This window comes from Mchenga conophoros, linkage group LG23 (genome assembly GCF_057382185.1).
Source record: "Mchenga conophoros isolate Kocher_MC1m ecotype Shallow Benthic linkage group LG23, M_conophoros_male_GT1.1, whole genome shotgun sequence".
Classification (NCBI taxonomy): domain Eukaryota; kingdom Metazoa; phylum Chordata; class Actinopteri; order Cichliformes; family Cichlidae; genus Mchenga; species Mchenga conophoros.
This window is the reverse complement of record NC_140547.1, coordinates 18,696,416-18,713,220: the sequence shown is the minus strand read 5'-3', so window position 1 is coordinate 18,713,220 and position 16,805 is coordinate 18,696,416. Positions and strand designations below refer to the sequence as shown.

At 40.0% G+C, this 16,805-nt stretch overlaps 1 protein-coding gene across 2 annotated transcripts in view; it reads left to right on the top strand.

Annotated features, from left to right (window-relative positions):
* The first annotated feature begins 144 nt into the window (after positions 1 to 144).
* The window catches only part of LOC146546984 (uncharacterized), a 32,810-nt gene continuing 16,149 nt past the window's right edge, over positions 145 to 16,805 (top strand). Inside the window, exons 1-10 of one of the 2 annotated variants that reach the window (XM_085264012.1) lie at positions 145 to 433; positions 1,239 to 1,448; positions 3,871 to 4,037; positions 4,333 to 4,361; positions 5,275 to 5,301; positions 6,605 to 6,657; positions 8,414 to 11,352; positions 11,450 to 11,608; positions 15,997 to 16,055; positions 16,205 to 16,225. In XM_085264012.1, coding sequence (XP_085120138.1) covers positions 355 to 433; positions 1,239 to 1,448; positions 3,871 to 4,037; positions 4,333 to 4,361; positions 5,275 to 5,301; positions 6,605 to 6,657; positions 8,414 to 11,352; positions 11,450 to 11,608; positions 15,997 to 16,055; positions 16,205 to 16,225 — 3,743 coding nt within the window. In that variant the 5' untranslated portion in view covers positions 145 to 354. The remainder of the gene's footprint in view (positions 434 to 1,238; positions 1,449 to 3,870; positions 4,038 to 4,332; positions 4,362 to 5,274; positions 5,302 to 6,604; positions 6,658 to 8,413; positions 11,353 to 11,449; positions 11,609 to 15,996; positions 16,056 to 16,204; positions 16,226 to 16,805) is intronic. The other variant, XM_085264013.1, reaches the window with a different exon arrangement.

The window sequence follows — 16,805 nt, the reverse complement described above, 5'->3', positions numbered from 1 at the left end:
CCCTGTGCACTGTCTCCTTGCCCGACACAGCCTGTTTGTTTGATTTCCTTCTGACTGGCCCGTCGCAACGTGGCTCTGACAGTCATCCACTCCAGCAGCTTAACAAATAGGATTAGAGCGAAGAGGAAAAAAATCTCCGGCAGTAGCAGCAAAGTCCCATCTGCTCACCTGAGAGGAAGCGGCCTGCAGACAGCACACACTTTAGGATCTCTTTTGTCTTCTCTTTTTCTGTTTCTTCTGCCATGAGAACTGGTGGATGGATGAGCGGGAAGTTGCTGATGAGCTGAGAACGTGGAAATAAGGAGCAGCGAGTCCAGGGTGGATCTTTCGGGGAGGTGGTTTTCTTTTTGAGAAATGGTTGGAAAGTGTGGGAAGCTGGTGCTGTGGGTGCTTGGGGCCATGCTGCTTTCATGCTGCTTGTACATGGAAACAGGTCTGTATGTTGATGTTATTAACAGTTATTTCTTTCCTTTTATTGATAAAATGCTCTGAATGATAGTGCTGCTTTACAAAGTAAAAGCACAGTGTCATCAGCAAAATATCACAGTAAAAGTCATGACCGATGTATCACATGCTTTGATTCTTTTAATAAAAATTTTCTAGTATGAGCTGAAGAATTGCATAACAGGGGAAAAACAGCACCATCAGTCAAGTGAAAGTTTGGAGTAGCACTAATTCTATTTACTTTGGTCAGATTATTGATCCTGACACATCGAATCTTCAGTAGTGTTTTCCTGCTGGAGCCATTTTAATCAGCGGCTCCTAATCTGGGGAGGTGTGGCCCTCAAATGGGCCGTCAAAGGAAGACCAGTGACACATTAAAAATGGGAAGGATGGGATAGAGTTTAAGGAGGAATATACAATAGAATTATACCTCTGGTACTCAGTGTGGTAACTTACTATGTTACAATGAGGTCAAACTCAAACTGCAACAATAACCTTCAATAAAGTTTAAACCTGCTCCCTTAAAATCAACTAATTTATCAACTAGTCAATCAACCAAAGGCTATTTGGCAAATATTTTGATTAGGTGATTATAATTTAAAGCACTGTTCCGGTCCTAACAGAAATAAAATAAAAAAATAAAAAACCTGACAAAAACAGACAGAACCTATAATTTGTTTTTAAATATGAAGTAACTTTAAGGTAACAGTCAGGTACCTGTAAAGCAGTACCATGTACTTTAGCTGTCCTTAATATTAAGTATAAAGCAGCACTAATATTAATTTAAACCACAGATGCCACCTTTGAGCTGGAGGTGGGTTTGGAGGAGAGTGGAGAATCTACAGGAGAGCCAATGGCAGCCTCTGATGAGTTGTTATACAGACAACACGGCGCTCTATCTCGAAGGAAGAGGGACGTCTTGTTTCCCAGCGGAGTCAAGCTTTGCTCTCAGGAGACGTTCGACCAAGCTATTGCGAACCACCTCAGCTACTTCCATCTCAGAGGTACATCTCTCCGCCCATCTGCACTTCTTTCGATTCACCTGCCTTAATTTTGATATTTGTGCCTGCAGGCGACAAGGTTTTCCCCTTCATCTTCTCTTCAAAGCTAGAGCGTTTTCACTTAGGCTCTGATCAAAGCATAAGCTTGAGCAGCAAGTCTGCTGTCACCTCTGTGGCAGAGGTCAGAGGTCATGCAACGCCAGATGCACTGTTTCTTAACAAGCCGATCAGCTCGTTCAGCCTTTTGGTTTCAGTTCTGTCAATTGTGTTGAGTTGCTGGGATTTTGAGCAGATTTAAAGCATGAGTCAAATCTCTACTTTAATCAAGTTTATCCCTCTATATCAATCAAAAAACATCTCTCTGTATTTAAGTCTAGCTATGGCTTACACCTTAACACAACAACACAGACATAAGCACTTAAAGAAACCACTGAGTAAAGCTCACATGGTTCCAAGGTGAACAATCAGCTTCAAACCTTTATTACAGTGAAAACATGTCTCTGTGTGTCCCAGTCTCTATTTGGGTCAAAAGAAACAGAACAATCATTAAAAAGTTCAGATTTTTTTTTAAATAGCAGCAAAATGAGCCAAAGCAAACTGGACCAACACATGAGCTAAATTAACTTTATTGCTGTTACAGCAAATGTTGGCAGGAGTCATGCAACAGGATTTAACACAATGCACTCAAATACACAAAGAACCACAAATACAACAGCTTCGTAATTCATCCGTCTCATAACCTGAACATATTAAAATAATACAATGATCAGTAATAATGGGGGAAAAAAAGCCCAAAGTAAACACAACGGGGAAGGTTTCAGAAACAAGCACTGAATGCTTTTGGCATGAAAGGATTTCTTTCACATGCCTCATAATCTTACTGTTGATTTGATTGAATTCATGTAAACAGACTCATAAATGACATTTTGTACAGAACAAAAAATCTTTTTAATTAAATAGCAAATGAAACATCTGTGTTTCTTTTCTCTGATGCCAGAAACAAAAAAAAGTATTTCCTCGTTTATACTGATGCTATTTTCTGACCTTCATTGCTGGAATTTGTTCCTTGATTTAAATTTCTCTGATCACATACTGTCCCTGTGTCATGTGCATGATTATAACATTAAAATTAGTTATGCTTATGATTTCATCAATGCTTGGACGTGGTTTCTGCTGGCATGATGCTAACTAAAAACTAATCCCACACCAATAACTAACAACCCCTTAAACACATTCAGTTTTTTTTTCCTTTGGGGGGGTATTCTTGGTTCAAACTTTGTATAAAGCAACAGCAATGTGGTATTGCTGAAGAAACAGACGTTATTACAGGGTTTCATCAATCACCTCAGCTCTGCTCAGATGAATTATTATGTTTTTTCCCTCAAAGTGCAGATGTGGTTGAAATTACATCTCATCAACCATCCATCATGTTTCTTTCCCTCCAGCTCTTTTTAGGCCTCGTTTCTTTTCCATTGCACTTTCTCTTCAGATTCATTGATTTCTTTGAGCACATTCACATTACTATGTAACTTACTACAACTACTATATGTCCACTGTAGCCCCAGGAGATTAGCATTAAGAAATGTGTTCAAAGTGACAAAAAGCAACAAATAGAAGCAGCACCGTGGCTTTTTTGTTGGTGGATGGATCTTGGCCTGAAGACAAAGGTGTTTTTAAAATGTACTTGCTTTAGATGTGGACCGGATTTATAATATGGAAATGTTGTACCCTCTCAAAAACACTTGAGTGGAGCACCACTTGGTTGAATAACAGAGCACTATCTAAAGAAGCCTCTAATCATATGGAATTACAGATATTTATATACATTTATAGTCTAATTTTAGTCTCTTTTTTGATTTCCATTGTTTTTGACCACCTTGGGTCTTTTTGCAGATTCCTCTGTGATAATTTCCCTTTCATCCCCCAAAAAAGTAAAGAAATCTGGGAAAATATCACAGCAGCTTATGGAAAACATTCACTTATTCTTATTATAAAGGGATTTTTAACTCACTCAAGAAAAGATGTATCCACTGTCCATATAAGTAAAAATAAAAGGCAGCTAGCCCTTCTGCAAGTATCAACACAGTAAATACATAATAATTCCTCTTCTCTTCAGACTTGAGGGTTGATATGATTTACCTGTTGAGTTTTCACATTTACATTACGTCAGATATAGGTTAAAAGTCCTATCAGTCAGAGCTTGCAGGGGTGCTATTAGTTGTTGAAGTAAAAAAATGGAGGCAGACAAAAAGCTGCTTGTTTGGGCAAGATTATGTCTAAAATAGTCATGTAGCTTTGTGAGGACCACAAACCTGACAAGTGACAGCCTTACAGACAACTTTTGTTTTTTAATGTGGACCCAACAGTAAATTTTACCTTTCAGGATCTTATTATCTTCAGTAATTGGTGTCTCTGTGTGTTTTAGTGTGTCAGGAGACAGTTTGGGAGGCCTTTAAGATCTTCTGGGATCGGCTGCCCGAGCGGGATGAGTACCAGGGCTGGGTGAGCCGCTGCATGGATGGCTCCATCAGTGTCATGGACATAGGCAGATTCTTCAGCCAATCAGAGGAGCATCGGAGTCTCATCAGGAGTGTAAGAACACCACTAAAGCTAATAATTGATCCATTAATTGATATCTTAAACAATAATAAAAATATTTATAAGTTGCAGCCCTGCTTTCAGATAGTGGTATTGGTGCAAAACGTTTTATTCTCCACTGTTCTCATCATTATACATTTACAAAAAGAAGATTGCTGTGGTTTTCCATTCTTCCCCATCCACGTTAAATTAAAATTAACAGGCTAAAGCAAACCATATTCGTGCTTCTTTGGGAAGTTGTAAATTTTGGTGATATTCTTTGCTGATTATGTGTTTTTCTGTATTTCAGAGAGTTGCTCTGGTTGCTGCAATGAACATGTAAGTTACCAGCAATTAGACAGTCAAATGTGTTATTGTGTAAACTGTACAAATATAAATTTAACAAATCACTAAGTGACGTGTCATGTCCATGGATATCTTAAAAAGTAAAAAACAGTAAATAATGTTGTCAGGTCAGACAGGACTATTTAACGATTTGAACTTTGAAAGCTTTCAAGCAACAAAATCTTAATCAACAACTTTGATAATACTGCTAATTATAAACAGTCTACATGTAATTCAGCAGCACAGTCACACAGTGGTTAGCACGGTTGCCTCACAGCAAAAAAGTCCTAAGTATAATTCAACCATTAGGGTCTTTCTGTGTGGACTTTGCATGTTCTCCCCATATTTGCGTCCATATTAGTCCGGCTTCCTCCCACAGCCCAAAGACATGCAGTTAGTGGGGTTAGGTTAATTGTTGAATCTAAATTACCCATAGGTGTGAATGTGAGTGAGAATGGTTGTCTGTCTCTATGTGTTGGCCCAGTGACAGACTGGCGACCTGTCCAGGGTGTACCCTGCCCCTCACCCTATGGTAGCTGGGATAGCTCCGCGCCACCCTGAATTGGATAAGTGGAAGAGAATGGATGGATACATGTAATTCTTAGTTTATTGCTTTCCTAGAACATTATTTTTAACTTAATAAGTCTGTGGTCTTTAAAATAAAATATCTCACTTCAATACAACACATTGTACAACGCTAGTTCAAAGCAAATTATGAGTTTATGCACTATGTATAGCCTAACAGTATTAAATTAAGTTTAATCAGTATTAAATCAATAAGATTTCTGAGGACCTGACACTGAGGTAAATGGTTTGTTAGACTTTTTGTACCAGCAGTGATTAGTTCAAAAACTAAAAGTGGTGGTTGTGTATTTACATCTATGTTGTGTTTGATCACCTGCTGCAGTGTGCCCATCAGCCCTACTCCATGCAGGTAGGCCTGCAGACACTGAACACCAACCACAGAGCTGGGCTGGAGTCAGACAGTGGAATTAGGAGACCTATTTTGCTAATTTAGTGCTCTATATTCTGACTCTGGGATTTCAGAACTTATTACTTATTATTTATAATTGCTGAATCTCTATGCAGCCCTTCAGAATCAGAATACTCTATAAATTTCTAAGGAAATTGCTCCAAATCAATAAGGAGGGTAAATGACTGAACTAAATTAAATAATGTATATATTACAAAGTGAAATCAGGTCCTAATATATATATACAAATATAAATATCGAGAATATTACAGAGATTAAACACATGTGACTGACATTGTACTCTAAACTGTTTCTTTAACACCCCCGTCCCACCCTACCCCCTTTTCTGGAAGCCAGCTGAGGGGCAAACATCAGACTTTCTGAGCTGTGTGTGGTAAATAAATGCATGACATAGTTCAGACAGTTGAAAGAACAGTGGTTAACTCATTATTTAACACTATGTCTATGTTTACAGCATATATCTGACAGTGTTCGTTGGCATTAGCACTAAGATCAAAATGTATCAGAGTAGAAAATAAATAAAAAAAAATGTCAACTTTAGTCTAATCTAGAGATTTTGAAGAGCTTTAATGACTCCATCCCAGAGACAGAAAACTGAGCTTTGTTGCTTTCTACTCTGGCAGGACGCTGGCCAGTTTTAGAGGTTGGAGAAGAGAAAGGGAAGTGCTCGCGTGCGTGGCTTGTTTATCATCTCTGCTTTCTTTGGCTTGCTGCATGTTTATTTATTTATTTTACAGTTGTGTGGTTTTTGTTAATAAAAATTCCTCAGTCCAGCTGCATGGGAATTGTTGCAGTTTAATAAGTTTAAAGGGGAATGCCAACTATTTTAAGGATTCACAGATGTTTTGTGTACATTGACAATGAATGAGGCTCCAGGGTTTGTGGACCTGTAGGGTTTGGTAAATGTTGGACATAAATACGAGACTTTAAAATTGTTCTTCTCACTAAACTGGGAAACAAGAAGGACATAGAAACCTTAAAACAGATGATGTTCCCCTTTAGAAGTCACATTATCATGCTTTATATGTCTTTTGTAGCACATCAAATCTTTGTTTACTAGACAAAGTTAGACTTCACAGCACACCATCACAGAAGAGGACAAAAACAGAAGTATTAAAGCATTAGTATTAAAGAAGCTGGCACTGTCCTACTGGTTAAATGATGTTTCTCTCAGCTGAGTGCTAGAGGAGATAAATCACGTTTTTGCTAAATGCTTTGCTTTTTGTCTCTGTTTGTCTTGTAGCTCGGAGACACCGACCACTCAGACTGGAGATGCAGTGACCGAGATCTCACCAGGTAAATATTTTTGATATCAGGGAGTCTCCATTACCCTTTCAATGTTCTAATGAGCTTTTAATACAATAAGCAGTTATTCTTAAGATACTACTAGATGCTTTAGTTATTTTCCAGTGTATCAGAAATAATTCCCATCATGGTAATCAGTTCATCTGGCAATATTTGTCTTTTGAGCTCTGTGCTCTGGTCAGTATAAGCCAGTTATTCAAAACGTCCTTAACTTTGACCAATTTTTTTTTTTAAGAACACAAAGTACATGAAGATATTTTTGGTAGTAACTTAGTAACTTGGCAGACAGAGCCTTTTACTCTGTTTGGTCAGAAAGCTCAGCTTTGTCCAGAAACACGTTTTGGACAAAAGCCAATCACGGCTCACTGTAGCCTCAACATGTGGCTACACGTGTACACAAGGTGGACCATTGCTGATTACTTGATTTATGCATCTCCAAAGATATATCTCAGCCAACTTGTACAGAGAAGGGTGTTATCATTATCTATTGTACCCTAATAAATTGTGGGTCAAGGAAGTTGATAAACCCACCAGGACTTTGGTTTAAAACTGATAAATTGAAAAAAAAAATACTGATTTGAGAAGCCCCTGTGCATGCCAAAAACTTCTAGTTTAGGGATGTTTTGCCATCTTTGGCATAGCCCTAACAAATATTCATGAATGGGCTTTACAACTAGCTGAAGGAATCTATGGACTGGATGTGCATACAGATTAGTGCCTTACTGGTGACTCTTTTACGAGCCACTGAAAGTCTTTGTTGAAACCCCAATTGGTGGCACAAAGTGTCAGCAGCCGCAGTCACTCACCTTACAACCAAATCTGACTTATGTGAAGTAGGAGTGGGTGCAGGAGGCTGATTCCCGTGACACGCTCCACTCTCAGAATAGATCTGTAAGCCTATTTACGGGCAACTGTCTGGTCAATGGATGGAGACTGAGTAGAGGACTGGGAGCAGAAATGTGGACATGACAGAGTTACTGCAGGACAACTATCAGGGTTAGTGAAATCACAGCTACAGATGGTTCATTTTGACCTTGTTTTTGTTTCATGTCATCATCAGTATGATTTCTGTCAAAGTGCATCGGCTATGAGGTCTTCACATTGACATCCAATAGAAAGAAAACTGCAGAATGTTTTCATGACACTCTTGGTTCATGAAGTCGGTGACGTTCATGATAGTCCCCAGATCTCAATGAGATTCTCAACAGAACCCCTGCTGTCAGAAGTCATGAATTGCAGCCTTTTTTTTAGCAGATCATTTTAAGGATTAGTTACTTGTTGGCAGACCTGGAAGTTATTTTATCCAGAGGGAAAACATGGCAGACTTCCAGTGGAACTTTAGGTCACAGGTTAGCATTGTTAAGTAACATTCTTCAGCTCTGCAGTCAATGTCAATTACAAGCAGGAACAAGGAGGCAAAGGACACACCTTGTATTATGAAGCTGAAAACTGCAATAGCGAGGATAAACTGAGTATTTCTTAAAAACTGGTGCTCTTCTCTTCAGTTCTTTTAAGCATTTTATACTTACCCTCATTGTTACAAAGAACCCATTTAGGATATCTGATAAGTTAAATATATATACAGAAATGTTTTGGTGTTGTTATTTGTTGTATTCGAGATTAGTGTATCAACAATAAGGTGAGCAAAATTTAAAAATTCTGCAGTAGAATTTGGTTGTAATGCTTAAAATGCTACCTTTTCTTTGTCCTCCTCCTTTAAGTTTTCTCTTCTTTTTTGCAACTATAGGAGAGAGTGACATCATCATTGGATCAGAGACAATCACAATCAAGCAAGACGATCTTACTGTAGATCTTGAGGTCACTTCTTGGGTTCCTCCGGTCTCTGTGACTAAAGGTCCACATCAAGAGTCTACGGCACACATTAACACTGAGGTTTTAAGTGTTGGGGGCCTGCTTGAGGATTCTGTGGAGGTGGCAACAGAGGCTGATTACGCTGTTACACATAAGCCTTTAAATTGGATCGATCAGGAAATTGGGGAAGACAAAACTATCCCTGAAATATCAGATAAGGAGGAGGCTGTAGTTGAAGATGACAAGATCATTGGGATCATCCCTGAAAATGTGATCATAGTTGACTCTGAGGTCATTCAGGAAGTTACCCCAAAAGGTGAGAAACCTCCATTAGAGGTTGTGGCCCATGAAGCACCCACAGAAGAAACTGTTGTGGTTCTTCAGAAGCCCACCACAGCATCAGAAACTATCACATTGGAGGAATTAGGGCAGAAGGTACATCCGAAGGTGACCTCTGAGGCTCCTTCAGAAGTCATGATACAGCACATCCCTAAGGCAACCACGGAAGATGCTGTTGAGACAGAAATTAAACGAATTCCAGAAAAATCTCTGGATATCCATGACAAAACGTTCACTGAGGATTTTGTAGAGAAACCCTCAGAGGATTTACAAGAGCCAATTGATGAAGCAATACCACTTCCAATTCCTGAAGAAGCTGAAGGCAAAATACATGCACCTCCAGTAGAACATCCTTCAAAGGCAGTTGTAGAGGTGAGCCAAGAAGTAACCAAAGTCATCACAGAAGCAACAGAAACTGTATTACTGATAACAGATGCAGAAGAAGAAGCTGAAATATTCAATAATGTGACTCCAAAACAAGGATCTGCCTCAAATGTAGAAACAGAAGTCCCCTCCCAGGCCTCAATTCTGACGACAACACATAAGATGGAAGTAACAGTTGTTGAATACACTCCAAAGGACAAACCAACACTAATGGCTGAGGTTACTTCTAAGCCTGTTCTAATATTAGAACATAACAAAGGTGAAAAATATAGTGTCACAGAGGAACCGCCAACAATACAGATAACTACATCCAAGGAACACAGCAAAGAAGAAATACCAGTGGTGTCAAAAGAGGAGGTAAAAGCAGAAGTCAAACAAGAAGAGGTTGTTCTGGTAGATAGGACTAAACAAATAACACAGACTGGTGTAGAAGGGCCAAAAGATACAGTTGCTGAAGAAGTTGCAGTTCAAACAGTAACAGCACCAGAAGCAGCAGCAAAAGAACTACACAAAAAAGCTGAAGAGGCGACAGTTATAATGGAGACTACATTAATAACCTCAGACGATGTCGCAACAGACACAACAGAAGAAGAAAGAGCTGAGGTAGTTGTAGAAATACCTTTTGAAGAGGAAAAACATGTAACACAGATAGAAGGGAAAATATCGGAAGCTACAGGAGAACCAGTTAAAGATGAAGATGATACAAGTGATGACTTTAGAGAAACTGTACAGGAGGAAGGAAGAAAGGAAGAAACTACAGAACAACCAAAACTTTTAGTGGAAACTTTACATGAACCTGAACCTCTCAAACCTGTGGAAGAAATTGTAGATATAGTAGAACCTTCAGAAATGACTACAAAGGATGTCAAACCCATAGAAGAAACAACAAAGGAGACTGAGCCCACAATAGAACCAGCAGAAGAAGTAGAACTTGTAGAAGTCATCAGAGAAGAGACTAAACCTCTGGAAGAATTGGCACAAGAACTGGAACCTGTTAAAGAAACCACAGAAAAGACAGAACTAATAGAAAAACCAGTGACAGAGGCCAAATCCGTAGAAGAGATTCATGAGAAGTCACCACAACCCAAGAGAGAACCGACAAGAAAAACAGAACTAAGTGAAGAAATGACAGTGAAACCTGAACTCAAAAATGACCCAGTTCAAGAAGCAGAAGGACCAGAACTCAAAGCAGTACCCACAGAAGAACCAAGAGAAGGCGAACTCATCAAAGATACTACAGAAAAAACACAACCCACAACAGAACCAGCCCAAATCGAATCTATAAAAGAAACTGGTGAAAAAAATGAACCAACAAGACAATCTATAGAACAATCAAAACCCAAAATAATAACGGAGGATGATAAACCTGATTTTGTTTTAACATCTGTCAATAAAACTCAAGAAGCAGCTGAAGGGGAAACATTTGAGGACAGAGAAGAAGCTGCCTCTGAGAGCTTAGATGAGGTAACGGAGAAAGAAGCTGGATTTGAAGATCCAGAAACAGATGAAACTTCACCAGAAGTTACAGAGACCCCTTCAGAATCTGATGAAGAAATCACTCCTGTGCTTGTTGTTGTTCCAGAAGACACAGAGACATCTGCACCTGAGATAACAGTGGAACCTCCAGGTGGATCTGAAGTGGGAAGTGAGGAAGAAATCTCAAAGGCTCCACTTGAAAAATCTCCAAAAGCTGTCACTGATGCCCAACCAGACACAATTTCAGAGGTAGAAACCCCTAAGGGGGTCACCCCAGAGTCTCCTAAAGAGCTTCCCAGTAAGGAAGATGGTGCCTCAGATGAGGGCAGTATCCCGGTAGCTTTAGAAGACCCTGATCAAGAATCAGCTGAGGGTGACTCCCCAACTGAAGAAGTGGATGAAATCTTAACAGAGACTCCACTAGAAGTGGCACCTGAGTCAGTTGATTCCATCACCCTAGAAACAGTTGTGGATTTCACTGAAGAGAGAACACAAAGTACTACACTGGGTGCCACTGAGGAGTCTACCCCTACTTCCTATTTGGAGGTTACGACCAAGTATGTGGTCGAATACAATAATGGTAACTTTCCCGATCTTACAGAGAGGGTTTATGACGTAAATGGCAACTTTTTTGGAAACAATGGCTTCAAGTTGGAGGATGAGGAGGAGAACTTGGTAAGAAGATATGTTTAATCAGATGACTTGAGGTAATCCCTTCATACATGACATTCCAGTACCAACCCCATATCCGTATGCCTACCTTCAAATTTAGATTGGCAATGAGATAGACACGTTACTTCTGCCCCCGAGGCCCCTGAAGGATGAGGTGGTAGAGTTGAGCATGAAACTGAAAGAGGAAACCTACAACGATGCGCTGAGAGACCCAAGCAGCTTTGAGTATCAGCAGCTGGCCAGACACTTCAAACGCAGGGTGAGTCAACTTTATTTTCAATCTGCTCTATATATGAAGGGGTCTGTTCAGACATGCCATGTAATGTGCACTTTTTAAGATGCTTTACCACTATGAAATGTTGGGTTGGATATACATGACTTTCTGAGATATCAACATACCTGCTGTAGTCATTACCTGAACAGTGACTTGTATACAGCATTAAGAGTATACTCACGGGTATTTTTCTAAAGAATTTTATATGCTTGACTGCAAATTCTTTGCATTAGATAACAGCCAAAAATGTCAAATGAAAAAGAGTAGGAGAAGGAGTGTGATTCTTTTTTCATTCATATAAACCAAGAATATTAATGCAAATATTAATGACTCAACAAATCTGAAGAAGAACCTTAGAATCTGTGGTCAATCTTTCATGAAATCAGTGCAGCTATTTAATTGAGTTTATTTCAGTGAGTGAAATGGATTTGAAAACTCTTTTTAAGGCTTAATATTAGGTCTGGTGGTGCGGTGTTTTTTTGGAGTAGGAAGTGAAAATGTCAAAGTCAGAGTGGAGTCCCAAATTATTGGCAAATGCTAGCTAGTTTTCTCAGCAAGCTGACACAAATACTTGTACATTTGTGCTAATTAACATATAAATAAAATCCCAAAATTTCGCTCACCAAAAGAGACTTCTTGAATGGCCTATTAGTACAATTAAGCATAGAACAGCCATACTAGTACTCACACAATTACATTTAAAATGCTCCAAAAAGCTCAACAGCACAAACACAGTCTATCCTAGGGAATCGATTTGCTGACACGAAGCCTGGAAGACAGCTAGCAGCTACAGCTCCATATGTCATCATCTGTCTGCCAGTCTACGAGGTCATGCCTCTAATAATACAAACCTTGAGTCTTAATACAATTTAAACAGATGAGTTATAAAAATTATCCCCTGTATAGTTGTTATGAAGGGGGAAATTAGGGTTTTTTTTGTAACAGGCTTTTGTATCAGGTAAACATGTGTATTTCTGCTGTAAAGGTGGATATTCTAACACTGAATCACTGCTGGAGCCAGCCTCAAGTAGACATTAGAACAGGGGGGTGGGGGAACACCAGGCCTCAAGGACCGGTGTCCTGCAGGTTTTAGATGGGTCCTTGATCCAAAACACCTGATTTAAATGGCTAAATTACCTCCCCAACATGTCTTTAAGTTCTCCAGAGGCCTGGTAATAAACTAATCATTTGATTTAGGTGTGTTGACCCAGGGTAATATCTTAAATCTGCAGGACACTGTTCCTTGAGGCCTGGAGTTCCCCAGCCTTGCATTAGAGGAACTTCAATCTTTGTTACTTACTTGGTGTCGGTTTATCTAACCCTTTACACATGGGTCAAGTCACTGTACCTGGGGCTATAGGTGCCAGGAGACCTGTTTAATGTAACTGTAGTTTTTGTCTGTTGAACACAAAGTTGTTCAAAGCAAATGCAAACATATGAAAGTAGCAGTTTAGAGTCTAGGGGCCTAAAAAGAGGAGCATCTCCTTCTCAATGATTGTTGTTTGTACTCTGTGAGCTATTTTATGTTGGAAACAGCAGGGATTTTCTGGAAATGATTTTTATCTCAGAATGTTTTTAACTTTGTTCCTCCTTGTTTTGGTTCTGTGCTTCCTGCTGACACCTCTTCTTCACTCCTTCCTTCTCTTTAACTACTTTCTCTGACGTCCACCATACTTACTCATCACCAAACTGACTTGCTTGTGGTTTCCCACAAACTGCAGACTCAGGAGTTTGGCTGTGTCTTTAAAGGCTTTTGCCTGTTTTTCACGCATTCGGATTCTTCACGCTTTTGAGCTCAGTTTCCTCCCCCCTGCCAGCAATCGGCTATACGAGCCGATGAGGCAGAAACAGAGCTGGAAAACTGCAGAGGACACACAGTACAGTATATGAGCAGTGAGTCACCACGAGCTGCTGGAAAAAAAGCTGCTTTGCCAGGAAAGCAGAGCGCTGGTGAGTTCCCGAACTGCCGGGAGGCTTTCAGGCTCCACTCCACGTTAGTGACGCGGGAAGGCAGTTTATGGTTTAAGTATCGGGGTCAGGCTTGTTAATGAGGGAGTATGAAATGGATAATAGAAACAGCAGGAGCTCTGCTGCAGCACAGAAACACACATGAAGAAGAAGAAGCACAGTGCAAATGCAAAATGCTGTTTTTTATCCAGATAAGCATGACTTTAACTGGGCATCAAGAAACCCAATGGCCAACCATTTATCAGTTTATGTCTTTCCATGATGGTTTTACAAAGTGGGAAGACTTCCAACTTGAAGAGCTAATACGTGTTTAAAAATGCACACAGTGGTCACTCTCTGAGAAGACTGTATAAACCTCCAGCTTTATGAACATTAGCAGGTCTTCCGAGTACGTCTCACCATCAGCAGATCATTTTTCTTGATAATTTAAAGCAGAAAAAGGGCTGACATGAACAATACTCATATGGAAAAAGACTTACTTCCACTGTTACAACTTAAAGCCATATATTTATGGCCAAAAGTAATTTAAAGAGATTATTTTCATCTCAACTATGAGACTGTCTGACAAATGAGAAGTCCACCTTCTCTCCAGAAATATTCATCAGTTCTTTAGCAGTTCCGAGCAAAACAACATCAGCTCTGCCTCTAATATCATGCCCTGACTGCTCAGTCCATAATACACTGAAGCCCATGGGTTAAGGCTCGTTCAACCAGGCAGTCAATCCTAAGCTACTAACCCTGGCCCGGGACTAGAGTAAGGTGCTTGGTAACTTTGTTCTAGGCAGAATAACTTGGTTTTTGCTGTTGTAGTTTATCATAGTGATATTCATAATCACTCTTAGTCTAGCCTCACACCTAGGACCAGTCTGCCTTGTGAAACTATAAACTTGGCTTTTGTGACCACTCGGATGATTTAAATCAAATCAAATCAAATCACTTTTATTGTCACATCACATGTGCAGGTACATTGGTACAGCACATGTGAGTGAAATTCTTGTGTGCGAGCTTCACAAGCAACAGAGTTGTGCAAAATACAATAATGTAAACAAGCAAAATACAAGAATGGCTAAATCTGAAACTAATAAATATATGTACAATATATAATAGTGTATGCATTTCTGGATGTGTATACTAAATATTTTTCTACGTGTGTGTGTGTGTGTGTGTGTGTGTGTGTGTGTGTGTACACATATTTTACAAATTAAATAGAGTAAACAATAAATAAAATATATAAAATAAAATATACAGAGTGAGACATGTGCAAAACAGTGGCGTTACTGTACAGTATGGAGTGCATAATGTTGAAGTTCCAGTAGTGAAGCTGAGGTGTCTATGACGTGTTCAGCAGTCTGATGGCCTGATGGAAAAAGCTGTCTCTCAGTCTGCTGGTACGGGACCGGATGCTGCAGAACCTCCTTCCTGATGGAAGCAGTCTGAACAGTTTATGGCTGGGGTGACTGGAGTCCTTGATGATCCTCCCCGCTTTCCTCAGGCACCGCTTCCTGTAGATGTCTTGGAGGGAGGGAAGCTCACCTCCAATTATCCGTTCAGAGCACCGCACTACTCGCTGGAGAGCTTTGCAGTTGTAGGCGGTGCTGTTGCCATACCAGGTGGTGATGCATCCAGTGAGGATGCTCTCAATGGCACAGTGATAGAAGGTCCTGAGGATGCGGGGGCTCATGCCAAATCTTTTCAGTCTCCTGAGAAAGAAGAGGCGCTGCTGCGCCTTCTTCACTGTTTTGTTTGTGTGTACTGACCACGTAAGATCCTCAGCCAGGTGTACACCAAGGAACCGGAAGCTGCTCACTCTCTCCACAGCAGCGCCGTTGATGGTGATGGGGGTGTGTACTTCTCTGCACCTCCGGAAGTCCACTATCAACTCCTTTGTCTTTGCGACGTTGAGGGTGAGATGGTTGTCTTGACACCAGTGGGTCAGGGCGCTGACCTCCTCCCTGTAAGCTGTCTCATCACTGTTGGTGATAAGACCCACCACTGTAGTGGTGCTGATTTGGTGCTGAACACTTCCTGGATAAGGTGTTTCAGGCCTATTCTACTAGAAACAGAACCTGGATTAGACCTAGAGTGCACTGAGGTCAGTGTACATATAAGAAATCTCTGTGAGTTTCAGACTTTTCTAAATGCTCAGTTCCACACAATGTTTTTCTACCCTTGGTTTTACACGACATCCTAAAAATGGATATCCCCTAATATAGTCATTTGAGAAACAGAAGCCTCACCCACTTGTTGTTCAACCAATAGAAAAAGCTGTGATCTCATAAAAGGGCTTTATTTTTACACACATATATATATATGTTATAAGTTGCTAACTTGGCCTCACAAAAGTCTGGTTTGACTCTGATGTTAGAGGTTTTCACTCATGTTTTCTTCCTTTCTTCGACAAACAGATTGAAGACGCCTTTCATAGAGTGCCGGGCTTCAAGACGGTTTACATTGTGGAATTCAGGTACAATTCAGCTGGCATACAGTACAAAAAGAGCACCTATCAAGCCCTCATGTAAAATTAGTTTTGCTAAAGAAAAGATACAAATTTTAAAATAAGTCATTGACTATTGTTTTAGTTATATTATGTTGTGTTTTCCCTGTTTTTTTCAGACCCCAGAAGGATCTGGAGCGGTAAGTTGGACAAACGTTAGTTTTTCTATTATCCCCTGATTTTATAGATTTGCTACCTGATACAGACAATACAGTAAAGTAACTTCTCAAAGCTCGTGTGGAGATAAGCTACCCTGTAGATTATGAGTCCAAATGTCATGCTTTCCACGTCATCATGTCTTCACAACCCCTGTGACCTACCCTTTGAAGTAAATAACGGCTCTGCTGTAGCTCTGCTCTACTTGCCGCTTAATGTCTTTACCAACAGTCACCTCTTAAGTGGGATAAGTCGTTGGGTAGCTTCAGGCCACCTGTAGACCCTGTAGTGTTACCGTTAAAGGTTTATGACAGGCTCACTGTTATTCTGTCCGGGAAACCCCACCTCAGGTTAGTCTGTCTTTGTGAGCCCCTAAAGCTACCTGAACTCTGAGAGCTGCAGGAGGAAAACAGTCAGGCTGTAAAATCATCAGATTATAGATGTTTGCATGTCAGCTGTGATTTAAAGAAACAAACTGCTGAAACAACATTATCAGACATCAGTAAAAAGTTACTCTTTTCACTAAATATAGCCTTATAACTTGTAGGTTTTATTAAGAACTGC